General features: G+C 39.1%; 1 protein-coding gene across 2 annotated transcripts in view; it reads left to right on the forward strand.

The window, feature by feature from the left end:
* Positions 1-2,617: 2,617 nt before the first annotated feature.
* The window catches only part of gpc5a (glypican 5a), a 101,131-nt gene continuing 87,013 nt past the window's right edge, over positions 2,618-16,735 (forward strand). Inside the window, exons 1-2 of one of the 2 annotated variants that reach the window (XM_079463355.1) lie at positions 2,618-2,958; positions 6,222-6,383. In XM_079463355.1, coding sequence (XP_079319481.1) covers positions 2,808-2,958; positions 6,222-6,383 — 313 coding nt within the window. In that variant the 5' untranslated portion in view covers positions 2,618-2,807. The remainder of the gene's footprint in view (positions 2,959-6,221; positions 6,384-16,735) is intronic. The other variant, XR_013787082.1, reaches the window with a different exon arrangement.

Here is a 16,735-nt window from a genome sequence, read left to right on the forward strand (position 1 = left end):
TGGCGCTCTTGTCCCTACCGTGGTTTTATTATAGTAAAAGTGAACTTACCATGATTTGATGTATTTGTTACAATTTGCTTAACTCTAAATATTATTAGATTTTGGTTAGTAGGAATCAATGGTACACAAACAACATATTTAAACAGTGCTTACTATAGTGACGAGTGAAAGCCAATGGAGTTTTGATTAATATAAATCTAGTACATAAACTAACTCTAATGTTCTCCCTTTCCCCCTCCAGACATGAAGAGATACAGAGCAGCATGAAGAAACGTGAAAAAGTTCATCTTCTGTGGCGCGATGAATCCATTGAATGCCGACGTTGGGTGGCTCTGGTGTGGACGTGGTTGGCGTCAGGGTATTATCAAAGTGCTTACAGTGCAGGTAGTATTATGGCATATCTACTGCAGTGGAGGCACTTCTAGCAATACTCTGGCCATTACTTGTTGGCCCTCCAACTCCACAGCACCTTTCACCAAGATGTCATTCCTAACGGCTTTGTGCTAAGGTGCATCTAGTGCAGATAGTGAAATAGACTAGCTCCTACTGCCCTAAGTGCTCCTTCTGGCACGAGGGATTGTTATTTACATCTGCATACAGACCACCTCCCCACACACACACACCCCTAAAACTTTGGTGCAGTTTTCTGCTAGTTTTGCAGAGTTGCACTACAAGAAAACAAGAGTTGTGCAAATCTATGCAAAACTGATGGTGGCCTGCTGCTTCTCCACGTTTCTGAAGTGCTGCAAATCTGTGAAGTTTCCAATCCGTATGCAGCCATTTGCGTGTAACCTGACCGTGTTGCCTTTTAAGCGCAAGTTCAAGCAGTGCCAAAGTGCTTATAGTGCAGGTAGTGTGTTTGTCATCTACTGCAGTGTGAGCACTTGAAGTACTTCTAGCTAAATGCATCTGGGACCGGGACGCTCTCGCCGATGGACCCGCTCGTCTCCGACTTTGCTGGACTTCGGTCAGTTTTGCTGGTTTGCATTCAGCTTTAAAAAAGTGATGCTGTGCAAATCCATGCAAAACTGACCGTGGCAGCTCGCATCCGAGCACCGCTTTGTTGATGTTTCGTCCCTTTCTGCACAGGTTGGGATCGGCGGCAATGCTGTGTGTTTTTGGAAGGTATTGCACTTGTCCCGGCCTGTAGAGGATTGTGGAGATTGTACCCCGTGTTTCACTTGACATTTTATTCCCGTTGAACGCTCCATTCTTGTCATTTGTGTTTTGAAATAAATGCGTTTTACTGGTAAATGGTATGTGTGGTCAAATGTTGTATCTGTACTTTTTTCATTAAATGAATCGTTTTTGTTTCCTCATTCTTAGTGTGCTTTTACCAGAAAAATCTGGTTTCTGGAACTTCTTAGAAAGTGTTTTTTGGTGTGTATGTATACGCATGTTGGCAGAAGTGCCTAATTTGAAAGTATCCAGACTGAATTTCTTCTTACTAGGGTAACTGCAGAACTTCTATTCTATTACTGGATGAATTGTCACAGTACCCTGTCGGTCAGCCGTTTAGTTGGTTTATGTCAAATCCAATTATAAGAATGCAGTGCAAGCAAAGGCATTCAGCTGCCCACTTAACATGTAATGATGAAGGGGTGGTCTCGGCTATTAAATACCGCTAAAGTCAGGAAATTGCCATTTATAATTTTACATGTAATCCTTTAAAAACATTACTTAAAGACTCTTAAGTATAGTACATCTCATACAAAAAATGTGCTGTTAGCATTCTTTCAAAGTGTGTGTTTGGGAAAAATGCTATTTTGTGACTTAAGTTTGACGAAGGAGATCTGCTGACCTTTTTTTACGGATTATCATCAGGGTTTTAGAAAGGCTTAAATATGGTCCTTACAATGTAACTATGAAGCGAATTGAAGTACAAATCTGTGAAACTTACTTTCCAGACCTTGTTTCTTGATAAGATAAAGAAAATGACAGTCAGATTTCCAAAAATTTTGCTTGCAATGTAAATGTTCATAATGGATTAATCTTTCCCTGAAAGAAAAAATACATTTTTATAGTTTCCATCATTATAAACCATCTGTTTACCATTTAAACCGTACAAAATTCCTTTATGTAGTGTGTTCTGAGTCTTATTCCAGTTGGCTTCCTTCATCACATCAACAGAACCCCAAGATGTAGCCTACCTAGTAGGGACCCACAAACACCATTATATGAAGAGTTTGGTTCCAAAAATCATGTTTTTATGTTAGTTAGCTGTATTTTTTTAAGTTCTTATGACTTAAATCAACTCAAGCCAACTGCAGTTGATTGATATGAATTGGTATTAAAATAAAGGAGTAATCTCCGTTTCGAACCAAACTATTCAAATAGTTTCCATTAAATCCAGTAGATTTTATCTCATGTCATTTGGTTTCATCAGCAGGGTTGTATATACTTATTCAGTGTGTATGCTGCAATGCCTCTCAACAAATGTAAGTTTTTATCATTTTTGAAGTCAATGAATGGACATATGTGTCCAGCAGATGGCTCTATGGTATCCCGCTTCAAGCAAACGCTTCGTTTCAGGGACGTTTATTGCTGTTGAATGTTTTTCCAATGTCAGATTTCATTTAAACCTCTATTGTAAAGGGCTCACATCGGATAGACGTTCGTAAAATGAACGAATAAGGTGAACGATCAAGCAACCGCGCACAAGTCGTGAAGGGCGCGTCTGGCGAGCCGCGCGTCCGTCTGGTGATCCGCCCATTTCCCCTGACAGCCAACGCAGCCAAACCCCGAACAGTGCGCATTTAACATCAACTTCATACTCACTTTACGGTTCGGGTTGCGCTGAGCTGAATATGGAAATACGCGGAGTTTTGATTTGCGCTCTTTTAACGTCCTTTATGGAAGTAAATGTGGGAAGTTTGACGAACTGCGACGAAGCGCGTAAAGTTTTCCAGCTGAAGCAGATCGGACCCGTGAAATATGTACCTGAGACGCCGAGGACAGGTGAGATCGGAGCGGTGTTACTGTACTTCTAAGATGTTCATGTGCAAAGTTAATGCAGCATTTTGGACTGGAGATGTTTGATTGACGCGGAAGTTTTAACGGGTTAGTCTGAAATCTGAATAAAACCAACTGAAGTGAAACGTTACACTGTGATCGGATACTTGTATCAGATCCTCATTTGACCATCTGTTATGTATTGAATTCGTTACATTTAGCCTATATTGCGCTTTTCTGGCTACTCAACGCGCTTTACATCGAACGGACCGATTTCCTCAACCATCACCAATGCGCAGCATCCACCTGGTTAACATTGATATCTGCATTACTGTAACGTTTTTTTTTCATTCTGTGCATTGAAACACTTGTTATTTCTGTTACATCTAGAACACTTCTGAGAGTTTGCATCTATTGCTATGTACACATTCTCGTTTTTGAGGTAATGAACTTCAGTTGGCTTTGGGGATATGAAAGCAGTGACCCTGTTGAAAAACAACCCAACAGAAACCATCAGCGAATGGATGATTAAATGGCTATAATGGGAGTTTTTATGGAAGCTGTAATGGTCTCTGTGGGTGTCTACTGGTAATGTGTGTCGTGTTCTATTGGTGTGATGTTCCCATCTGGTGGATGAGAGACAAGACTGCGTAAAGGAAATGTAGTACTTGTTTAAAAGTAAAGAGCTGATGGTTCATAATGATATTCGCAAGGGAAGCTTTTAGAATTTATAATGTTTCTTGGAGATCTTTAAATATTTAAAATCAGTGTTCGTCATGGTATAGCTACAGTATAAGTGGTCTAAACTCATCTTGCGCAACTTGACTTGTAAATAAACTGGTCACAGTTAGAAGTTGTGTTTGCTTTAAACAGCTGTCTCGTCGAGCCCTCACGACTGTTTGCTTTGTGACCTCCGAACCCATGAAACGCTCTTTGTCGGGTTGTTTGGACAATTTTTGCACTGCTCTTTTGAACCGATGCGAGGCTGGTTTTACATACAATGGACTTTAATAGTCTTTGCGTAGAAGTTTCATATCGGAGGAAAAGAGGATCCAGTTTGACAAACATCGTTGCGGTAATGGATGTAAAGTGGCTGGGGAGGAATCATTTGTACACTGTTCCCCGCAGAGGTCATCACATGAAGTTCACTTCAAAGTGCTGCTCGGAAGACGCTTGTTTAGAGAGAGCAGATTTAACAAGAGTTTAGAAGTCGTGCTGGGGGTTGCTGTTAGAGTTTTGTGCAACTTTACATACATTTTAAGTTGAGTGTTTATATGCTCATCCTGCACTTCTGAGGAAACAAGTATGAAAAGTTATTTTTTATTTAAATGCAGTTTCTTAAAGGGATACTTCACCCAAAAATTTCTGTCATCATTTACTCTCCTTCGAGTTGGTCCAAGTCTGTATAAATGTGTTTGTTCTGATGAACACAGAGAAAGATTTTTGGAAGAACGCTTGTAACCAGACAGATTTTGCCCCCCATTGACTCCCATAGTAGGACAAAATACAATAGTGGTTAAAAGTGCCCCAGAACTGTTTGCTGTCCTACATTCTTCAAAATGTCTTCTTTTGTGTTTAACAGATTAAAAAAAAGATAAAGTATATGGGAGTCAATGAGTGTTGAGATCTGTCTGGTTATCATCATTCTTCCAAATATCTTCCTCTGTGTTTATCAGAACAGACACATTTATACAGATTTGGAACAACTGGAAGGCGAGTAAATGATGACAGATTTTTCATTTTTGCGTGAAGTATCACTTTAAATTCTGTTGTATGAATGACACAAATGCAGATGAGGTTGGCTGGGCTCACATTTCATAACATCTATGTCATAAAGAGTGATCCTCTTTTGATCTCTTTTATTGAGAGTAAGTTAGCCTTACTCAGGCATTGGCGACATTTTTCTTGTTAACTACACTCTTAAAATTAAAGGTGCTTCAAATGTTCTTCACAGCGATGCCATAAAGAACCATTTTTGGTTCCACAAAGAACCGTTCAGTCAAAGGTTCTTTACAGAGACATTTCTTAACTTTTTATAATCAGAAGAAGCTTTTTTCGCCACAAAGAAACTTTTGTAAACAGTTTCAGTCCTAAGGCCATAATCTGAGAAACCTGTGAAAAGACTCATTGCCTGTTTTAAATGAAGCTTTTCATTGTTTCACTTTGGCTTCCAAGGAACACGCTTTGCATTCAGAAATGTTCTCTCGGTGGAATTGCAGAAATCACTTATAATTAAGTGCTCAAAAAAAGCCCACGGGGGATTTAATGTCACTTCATGTCAGTGATGGTGTTTCTCCGTGTACGGGGTTCCCTTCTGCAGTCGTCTCTGACAGTTCCCAGATCTCTCAACCTGTCGAATCTTGTGAAACTGAAGCAAAGTCAAGGCGAGGGGGGGTTAAAGTTTACACTCGGATGGATTTATCCTCTCAGGTGAAGCCTTTGGAGAGCGAACGTGACAAATAAACACTTCCCGAGGCACTTTTGTCCATACGAAACAGACACCGAATTCCTTTTCACACGGCATCTTGCTCAGAATCTGAAAACACAGCGTGTTGGTGCGGTGGTGATAGTGTCTTTAGCAACACATGGGTCGATGTTCTCTGTTCTGGCACGTCCAGCTCCGGCGATGGAAAACTTTGTCGTATCTCAGCAGGATAAGAATTTTTGATGGCTGGCGATATCTGGCCTTTTATCTTCTGCACACCGCTGGCCTGTAACAGCTTGTACAAAGATGAAGTTTTATGATCACCTGGTGGGGTACGAGATTCTTAATGGACCTTAAACAGAATATAACATAACGGATAGAGTGAAAACATATTTTAACATTTAGAGACGGAAGTGTGCTCGTGGGTGATTTCCAGGGCATTTTTGTGCTGGGCTGATCTCGTGGGAATTTGTAAATATTTGACCAGGTTGCAAATTTGTATCAATGCTATGCAGTGAATTGTACAGACATTTTGCACAATAATGAATAAACAACACAATTATGAAATGGAGCAGTAATGAAGCCCCGTCCCTGAACCTAACCATCAAGGGCACGAAAGCAGTTTGCACTAAAACATGCTTATAAAATCGCACAAATTCGTACGGATTAGGCTCCTCAATAGTCACAAATTGCTGGACAAAATCTTCCTAAAATTCTTAAAGCGAGTCTTAAAACGGTGTTTCAGGGTAAGTGAGATTAAACCGGCTGTAAAATCACAAAATCCTGCTTCGTTTACCTGTAAAAAAGTGAAATGTCTTCAAATGTAATTTATTTATCCCAACAGGCTCCGACCTCCAGGTTTGCATGTCCAGGAATTTAACATGCTGCACTAAGAAGATGGAGGAGCGCTACCAGGTGGCGGCGCGAAGGGACATCCAAAACCTTCTCCAGATATCCAGCTCTAGTCTAAAAGTTCTGATCTCACGAAATGTGGCGGCGTTTCAAGGTGAGCTCACTGGTGCATGATAGGAGTTCTCCTGAATTCTCTGACCTCAGTTTGTTCTTCACTGGTGAATCTGGAAATCCCAAGATTCCCGGAGATGCTGTCTGTGTGTTGTTGGTTTCTTTTGCTCATCATTATGGTACAGTAGAGTTTACCCAGCTACTTCACAATATGTAATTTTGTGTCTTGGTGGCTCTGTAAGGGCGTGATTCTGTAGACTGTATTTCAGGTTGATTTGAGTTCATGTAAGGTTTTGCTTTAATGGCGTCCCTCGTGTGCTGCACGTGAGGATTGTTTTTGAAAGTCTTGGTTGAACCCTTAACAGCTCATAATGTCAGGTCTCTACAAACACCTTTGGAGGAATGGCATTCTGCAATTGAACCAAATGACAGACTTGGATAACCTGTAATCTCCTGTAAGATATGAGAAGGTCCAGGGTTCTTCACAAACAAAAACGTCTCTATGTTGCTTTCTGTTAATTCTCTAAATGGGTTTGATCTCGGGTTTCAGGACGGTGGTTATAAGCTCATGATGATTCCGGATCACTGCATGTGTTTGTGAAATGTTCCAGCGGTGTAGATCAAGTCTCTACATTACATGAAAGTAAAGCGTCATTTATAGTCGTGTGTAGGACCTACGCCGTAGGCTCTGCATAGCCGGATGTGCTCCTCTCCAAAAATGCAACAACGCGTCAACTCAACGCGGACCTCAAACTCTGTGATTGAATTGAATTTATTATACACACTATGTTTTAGCTATTATACAATGCATCTTATCCAGATTTTGAATCGACATCAGTAGCCTGACGTTATCGTCTTCTCTCCTTTGGTCATTAGTTGACGGGGGCTAGTATTCTTGTGTGCTCTAATACAGAATAAAGAACAAATCTGCACTCATATAACTGTGTTTATCAATATACTCTCATAATGTATAAGGTATATGATTATGGTGGATGCTGATGTTTTAAATAGACTTAAAGGCGGTCGTATAAAGCGATGATTTAATGCACACTTACCTTGAACAGACGCTTACTGATACTGAACGCATTCTTCTTTTATGGCAGGCAGGCTTGTGTCAAGAGGACATACCGCCACCTACTGTCCCTGTGTGTTTATATATCTGATCTTATGTTTTACGTGTCACATCCTACTGTTATATTTGGAAAACGTGTGCGCTTCGCTGTTGCCAAAGAGAACAGGTTTAGGTTGCAACCATTTGACATCACAGCAAAAAATGGCGGCCTCAAGTACAAATATTTTTCAAAGTTTATGAATACTGTGACAGTTACACTGTTTTTTTTATTTCACAGTTATAAAGTCAATGCCGTTGTTCATATATTAAGCCATACATCGCTCTATACCCAAGGATCCTTTTAAAGTTTCATTGGTCTGTTCGCTAACATTGTGGCAGGTGGGAGTTTGTTTCTTTTGTGAACCTAGTTTTTCTTTATCCCTGTTTGGTGTTTTAACCGTTCAATGACAAGATGTTTTTGAGGGTTTCAAGGTTTTTGAAGACGATGCCAGTATCATATTTGATAAACTATGAATTTGTGAAAACAAATAAGGCACGGACGAATACTTGCGTATTTGCGCGGTTGTGTAGTGTTTATTTACAGAGAAACATCGCCAGCTTCAGGCCTGCCATGCATAAGCAGCGTTTTTAGTTTTTGCAGATTAGAGTGACATTTAGTCTGTCTGTACCTTTCAAAAACGTATTTTGTCGTTCTTAGTAAACGTTAAACTAATCTGTTTATTATTTTACTCATTGTACATGTTAGTTAATATGTCATGGAAGTTCATTGGTCAGTGTTTTTGTAGTTTCTCATCACAGCTTTGCAATAGCATAAACAGCCCAGGGTTGTCACCAATGGAGCTACAATCAACTTAGGCTTGCGATGAACGCAGCCCAGGTCAGTCCAAGCCTGTTGACTTTTTTCTGTTTTACGCCTCGATTTCTGAATTCACTGAATGACGTTTCCAGCGCAGGTGCAGACACGCTTCTGTTTACCTCCTGCCAGAGCAGATAACACGCAGAGATCACGCTCGAGGTGAGCCTGAAGTCTGAGCCTGAACTCATTTCACAGAGAAAATATATCATTAAAATCTCAGAATCATTTCTCTTGTGGTCTAAGGCTCTTTTATCTCAGCGCAAGCGTCTCTTGTGTGGCATCATTTATCAGAACGGTACGCAGGTGGCTGTTACCATAGCACTTAAAAACATTTGCACATTTTGTTGGGTGTATGCCGCGGGACGTCCCTGCTTCTGCTTCATCATCATTCACAAGACTTTTTTATAAGATTAGCTCCTTATTACAGAGTCTGAATCACAGCCTTCAGATCAGACGCTTATTACCGCTCACATACTGTCATAAACACCAGTGAAGAAATACCATAACTGTAGCTTAGTTGTTGTTACAAACATACTTTTTTGTTTTGAATCATTTTAATGTCAATATTTAGGAAATTGTGGTTGGATATTTAGTGTGTATAATTTTCTAATTTGCTAAATATTTAAAATGTAAACTCTTTCCAAAAGATGAGCTAGCAATAATGGCCAAAGTTCTCATAAATAAGCTCAAATGCAAGTCATGATTGTGACCTCTTTTTTTGCATTTGTGTGTCTTTTTACACAATGTTTTTTGCTTCTTTATTTAATGTCATATTTGGGACACATCACTAGAGAAATAGAAACACTTCTCGTTTGCTTTCTCGTGGTGGTCCAGTGAAAGTGTGTGGATTACTGACCTATATATGAGCTTTGTTCCATCACCAAAGATACTGCGGTACCTTTGTGAGAAGCATTAATATGTTTTGTCTGTAAAGCACATGTGCATCCTTTCCTTATTAAGCTTGGACAAGATACATATCAGACTCCAAAAAGAAGAACAATTAAGATTTAAACGTGAGGTGATGGTTTGTTTTAATGGTTCCATCTCCATGTTGTAAATCACACATTGTATGAGAGCCTTTCGTTTGCACATGTGTTACCATGTCGAAGTAATAAAAACTGTTCACGTGTTAGATACAGTATCTCATAAAAACATACTCTTCTGATTTATGCTATGATACATTGTAGCACTTTATTTAGCTTTAGCTTCAGAAATGTGTTGTATGTTAATTGTCCTACTGTCCATTGCTATTGTCATGAAATCAATATGTGTTTGAAATGAAAGGGCTCACACGCATTTAAAATGCGAAACAGCAGGAAAAAATTGTTGAGTTAACTTAAAATAATAAGGCAACCTATAACAAGCATGTTTTTGAGTTAACTCAACAAAGACTGAAGTCAACCCAACCATTAAGTAGTTGTCACAACATAGTCAAGTTTACCCGATGAACAACCAAACAAAATATGTTTTGTCTGCTGAACATAAATGGTGAATATAGATACACGTGTATTGGTCTTTTACTACAATTGTACATGATTTCTGCCTCAAACAGACCAAAACTTTGATCCAATAACTGTTTAAGCAGTTTATGTTGAGTGCATTTATGCCGGTTTTGCCATCGTGTCATGCACCTCAACATCGAACACACAAACCTCCAAAACCATCATTCAGTAAAACAAAACTCTAAACACAAAAGCTAACAGCAATATTAAAGCATAAATCATGCAAGCAAGAACTAAAACACTAATCTTTAAAAGAAAACAAATAATAAACACATATTTGAAAATGCTGCAATGCATCTTGGGAACTATGTTCAAGTTACTTTGTAGGGAGATATTTTTGTAACAGTGTTGAATAAACATTGTTATTGTAATTGTTCATGGTGTGAACGGTCTTTACCGGCAGACATCATTTTCATTTCAGAAAGATGTTTGGCCAGTGGCGTATTTCTACAAGCTGAGATTAATAGTTGTGGTTGCCATGGAATGACTGCAAAACTTCCCTGCGAGTGAAACAGAAGCGGCGAGTTCACCGTCGTCTCTCTCAGTGGGCCGCGGCGGTGTGTTTGCACATTGTTAATCTGACGTAAGGACCCCGGGTTAAAGACAATCGCGCTCCTGTGGCGCTACAGTCCCGGCCTCTCGCTCGGCCGGAGCTTGCATTTTGAAAAGGCCACTAGACGTCATCCACATGTTTTCTTTCACCCATTTCTCCTTTTCGCCTTCCCTGCATTTCTAAATGACATCAAAGCAAGCTCTGCTTCACCGGAGGACGGGTATCATAAAAAGACCAGGTGATGCTGAAAAAAGCAATCCGTTCCCAAACGGAGGCCGGGATAAGAGGCCAGGATGTTTTTCCTAAGAAGTGCTCACTAGTCAAAGTGAAATTGCTCCGTTGAGTGAGCAAAATACCTGGAAGCCTCTTGTTGAAAGGGTTTAAGAGGAGACGTGCTTCCTACATTTAAGGTGGGGGGAAATAGCTGGAATTTTTGCCGAGACCTCCGGCGCATTCAATCTTTGAAAAATGTGAATCATCATATATGGAGTTATAGCGCGACTGTAGATTTTCAAGGGTAGAACTGTTGTGTTTTGCAGTAAAGCAAGTAAATAGGATGTATAGCTTTTTTACATTTTAAGCCTGGATTTTGTTGCTTTGTAGTTGAGTCGGCAACTTTTTTTAAATGCATATGATGTAAATCAAACAAGATTGTACAAATGTTATTAGAAAATGCAATAATGGAGCCCCAGCCCTAAACCTAGATCATACTTAAACGTACAAATAAAATTGTACAAATTTGCCGGCTCGTAAAATAGTAAAAAATTTAGATTATGTCGAATTTGATCACACAAGTGTCTCGTTTCGAAAAGTCAAAGATGTCAATATAACCTCGATCTTCTCTTAAGATTCATCCGAGAACCAAACATCCGGTCTGTGTGTCGTCCATTGTAGTTGCTCAGCATGTTACAGACATTATTTCTAGATGATGATTTTGTTGGTTTTATTTTGTTCAGCGTGGCGGTGAGGGTAATGAATCACAGCCTCCATCTGTATCTCATAAATACGCCTAATTGAAAGGCTTGTGTGTAACAAATGGGTACATTAGTCTTTCTCTTCAACTCCTCCTGTCCCGTCCCTCCTCTCTCACCTCACGGCCTTATGAGGGAGTTTACTGACATCTGTCAGTCTTGCTGAACAAGCCTGGATTTGTGTTGTTGCGTGTTGTGTTGTCACTACTATCCCTTTAATGCTCGTGTGATTTATTTTTACACTGTACCTTTAAGAAGATGGCTGACTGTTCTGACTGATGACCCGCTTCACTGGGATTCTGTCACACGGCATAACGGCTACGTTTTACTTTTTCCCCAATTAATAAAACCATAGAAACAGAATAAACAAAAATGTTTCTCATATTCACATTTTCGCATGCGCTAAATTACCCATTATGCCTTGCGTATGCGTGTAGGGCTGATGCTTAAGACTTGGCTGCTTGATCCCATTAGTTAGACATTACCAAGTTAGCTTGAAAGCTTTTAAACGGACATGTCTTACCGACCACACCCGTCAAATATTGTCGCAAAACATTCCCTAGCTCTTGTTTTATTTATTAATCATGTCATCGACTAGTCGACACAACTTTTATCACATAATCTGAGGTCGTTCCATTTGAAATTGTTCAACCTCTACTAGCGAGTAATTCTAGTAGCGAGTGTTGCGCTTTCTGAACTCGTTCTGCTTGAGTTTCATTCAGATCTCATAATTGCCTGAATTCAATTTGAGGTTTATAGGTGGTTAACAGAGAGCTGCTTGGAAGGCGTTCGACACTGGAGGAAAGAAGAGCCCTCTTTTTAAAGTGTGCATCCTTGACACCTAAACAACGGAAGAAAGATACAACGCCGGTCTATTAATTCAGCTGTCAAGGGCCGCTCCGAGCCGATAAAACATGTTATATGCATGACTTGTATTTGCCAATGTCTCCTGGTTGACTTGGATTGCAGTCCTCTTTGTAATTCAGGAAGTCTCTCTGGCAGGATTGACTGTCCCTCCGTGCCATCCATACTTATGTGACTATATGCATTTCTAGCACTAGAAAGTGAAGCTTTATGACTTTTAGTTCTTACACGCAGAACGTAATAATAACGTATGATGTGATGGAGGCAGAAGACTTGTTTCACAGAGTGGCATTCAACCTAGCAACCATCAGCATAACGTAACCATCTTGTGGCATACTTTAATATTTACTATGGTAAACTATAGTATGCTAAAGTGTATTATTGTAATTATCACAACACAGTATCAAAGTGTACTATAGTATTCTGTAGTATTAAATATAGGGAATTGACAAATACTTACAGTCCATTATAGTAAAAGTCTAAATATTGTAGTAATTTGTGGTGTATTATGTTAAAATGCTTCACATCGTACGCTACAGTATTCTGTAGTGTTTACTATGGTAAACTGATAAACAGTATGAGAAATATAAAGTACACTACACTAACACTACAGTATACAAATTCTGCTTCAGTTTACCATAGTAAATACTTAAGTATACTACAGTCTTTTTTCACATGGGTGTGTTTTGAAAACATTTTATTGTGCTTTAAAGGAGTCAAAGAGTCTTATTGACGAATGGGCAAAACCTATAGGATACTGGATAAGCTAATTATCATTTGGGGTGAAAGTAATTAGTCTTTTAATGCGTCGTAAATTCATTTCAACCGGACAAGATTGTTACACTGAATGACCTTTAGTCAGCGTCTATTGTAAATCAGTGACAAATGTATGACATCAATTTTTTGCTTGGAAAAACAAAAATGCAAACTTATTCTTTAGGAACAACAACCTTTTAAAGCCGTATTACACTTATCATTTGTATGCTTAAACCCTTCTTCGTCTTTGACCCATATATGTCATATGTTTCTAGCTTTCTAAAGGGACACCAGTGAGAATCACCATGTTGCACGAATATCTCTGTTGCGCATTAAATTCCAGTGACATGAACCTGCTGGTGGTTTACTGTAGACATGCCGCCCGGCCCGCCGCTAATGAGAACCTGTCTCTGAGAGGGTAACAAAGGCAGCTTAATGAAAACAGAATGGCTTTTATTGACACGGTTTCCTGGTAGAGAGGACTCTGGTTGGAGGGCAAAGACATGCTCGTGTCCTAGAAGTGCTGCTGTGTGGTCTGTGGCAGGCCTCCATCAGAGATCTTTCAACATTTTGACAACACTTGCACAATGCTCCTTCAGTGCGGTTCTACCCTCTCTTACCCCGCCGCCGAGTGTAATGCCGCACCAGGCCGAGTGCCCTCTGCTGAAGTGTCCTTTAGTGCCGTCAGTCCTATTACAATTCTCCATTTCTAGTGGGCTTTGCAAAGAGTTAACTGGGCCCTTCAGGCTCTTAAGCCGCAAACATTTGCGAAGTAAACAAACACTGTGGTTGAACAGATGAATATGAATGGATGTCTTATTGTTTGTCGACAGAATCTGGATTCGATTTGGTGTAATCCTTTAACTGGGAAGACTATTTTTCAGTGAGATTGAAATCTTACCCAAATGAAAAAATACTGTAGTATACTTTAGTGTGTTATGGTAATTGCAACACCGTGTTAATGCATGTTATAATGTTCTTTATTGGTTACTGTAGTGAAGGGAAACGCTCTAGTCAATATTAAAGTATACGTTTTGTGCACTAATGTGGTTCAGAATACTATATCGTCCTCACAAATGTATTTATTACAGTATACAATTTGTATACTTCAGTATTTACTATAGTAAACCGTTGTAAACGTATAGGTCGTGGTTACAACCTACACTACACTATTTTAATCAGATATATAAAAAGAAAACGTAAATGCGAATTTATTTGATTTCCACCCAACTTAAATAATACCATAGTATACTTTGAAATTGACCGTAGTTGTAAGCTAGTATGATATTGTCTACAATCGCCATTACAACATTCTGTGTCGTCAAAGGTTCTTCAGATGTTATTTAGACAGAAAAGCACCTTTATTTTTAAGAGTTTATCTTGGTCAAATGTTCACATCATAAAAATACTGTAGGTCCGTTCTGTGAATTGATATACATTTCAGTTTGGTTCAGTTCGAGCACAATCCTTTCCCACAGAAGCTGTAAATGACAGGTTTCAGCAAAGACGACATTCTTTCCCTCTGAGAGACTGAGAGCGAGAACAGATAGACAGACGGAGTGAGAGACGATTTGACGTGTTTACCCAGACGAAACTGAGGTCGAGCTTTCATAGCTCAAGTCTTAAGTACCAACGTTGTCTCAGGTGTTTCTCTTTAAATGCCACACCTGGCACAATTCTTTATTTATTTATTCATCCTCATGCGATGTCAAACCTGTACCAGTTTCTTTCTTCCGCAGAACACAAAAGAAGATATTTGGAAGAATGTTAATCATCAAACAACACTGAACTCCATTGACTTCCATTATATAAACGTTTCTCGAAATATCTCCTTTTGTGGTCCACTGAAGAAAGACTCATGATGGGGAATAAATGATGACTCCGTCTAATGTGTAATAAGATGGCAAACATTGGCAATCCAAACACCCTTTCGCTCTCTCTCAGATATTCCAGAGTCTCTCTCTTTCTGGCTTTATGAATGGATGCTTTTGTGGGATTTCGCTGTCAAATAAACTCCCGAACGGGGTGATGAGAATAAATAGCAGCCTAGCGTTACTCTGTGGTTTTACGTTTGAATGCGTCCGTCTTTAAAAGCAAAAATATGGCTTCTTGTGAAACAACCAAACTCCATTCTGTGTTTCCTGAAACACTTCACTTATACAGACAAAATGACTTCATAATTACAGAGCAGAAAAACAAAAGAGACAAACTTTCTGGCCGTTCAGTGGTTTGCTTGCAAACGTTGGAAGTGTCAGTAATGTGTGTCGTGTCGTCTGCAATGTGAGTTGTTGTGGTTTTCAGTGTTCAGACGTGAGGACGACGGCTGTAGGATTCCTGTAAATGAGAATATAGCATCTCTTGTGCATTACGATTGGTCAACGTGAAGAAATGTAAACTTGAGGTTTTGCGAAACAAACAATCACGATAAAGATCTTGATTGTTGTTTTTTTGGAGGTCCACAGGGAAATGCTTTGGAAAGGATGAAAAGTTTGTTCAAATTTAGTGTAAGTGTTTATTTCTGGGGAATTGGAAGGTTACAAAACGCATCAGAATGTCGACGCGGTATGAATAAATAGAGAACAACGGGGTTCAATGTTGTTTAGTTACCAACATTCTTCAAAATATCTTCTTTTGTGTTCAGCGGAGGAAAGAAAGTCATGTCAAGTCAGTTACTCATGTCGTCTCAAGCCTGTATGAGTTTCTTTCTTCTGAAGAACACAAAAGAAGATATTTGAAGAATGCCGTCGACCGAACCACAAGAAAGGATGACATAAGGTTCATTTTTTGATGAACCGTCTCTTTAAGAAACATATACTTTTAAGTGGGCTCAGAAAAGTGTCGAGAAAACAACATTTTTTCTTCATGTTGAGTAACGCTGCTGTATGCAGGCTGATGTCACCAAACTATTTGTAGCCGTGGGTCATACCAGCATTCAATTGTATTAAATAACAAAGGAGCGATATGACAATACACACGCACGAACCTGCCGCTTTCATCTGCATTCTCATTTAGGTTCAATTAAATATGTGGCCGACCGTCATCTATCAAGTTCTCCGTCTTTCATCCCGTTTAGTTTGTGGGGTTTCCCAGACTGTGTTGTGGTTTGCTATGAAATGCCTGTGTGTGTCTCTCTCTCTCTCTCTCTCTCTCTCTCTCTCTCTCTCTCTCTCTCATTGTTTTAGATCTATTATGAGAGAGAAAAAGCCTTTAAAACATGACTGCCCTGCACTTATAGAAGTTTATGTGGATATTTTAAAGTCATTATACAGGGGCCATCGCTCACGCAGAACGCTCAGATCATGTTTGGTCTTGTAGGGCAGATGTTTCAAGTAAATGCTCTGGAAATAACGCAGAACTTATGAAGGAAGATAATTGACTTTAAACCTCTCGCATTGGTTTCTCTGTGGCCGGATTCTTAAACAGAAATTTGGTAACAAATTGGCTCATATTTGTATATATTATTATTTCTTATTTCTTATGAATGGGGAATTATGTATTAATTTCTCACTATTTGAAATCAAACTGATTTCTGACAAAATAAAAACATGTACTTAATTTTATTAACTTTATTTTGTATTTTAGTTGTATTTAAATTTTAAATGAGCTTTTATTCTTAGATTTTCGTTCAAGTTTTAGCAATTGTGGTGTATGCTTTTGTCATTTTATTAATTACTTGTTTCATTTAGTAACTTTTATTTAACTTTTGTTTATTTTTATAACTTTAGTGCGGATCTCAGTTCATTTTTAAGTCAATATTTTATTTTATTTCAATGAACGGAAACATTTTCAAAATGAAACCGGGGTTAAACTACAATAACCTT

This window comes from Barbatula barbatula (assembly GCF_947034865.1).
Source record: "Barbatula barbatula genome assembly, chromosome: 8".
In the NCBI taxonomy this organism is placed as follows: Eukaryota; Metazoa; Chordata; class Actinopteri; order Cypriniformes; family Nemacheilidae; genus Barbatula; species Barbatula barbatula.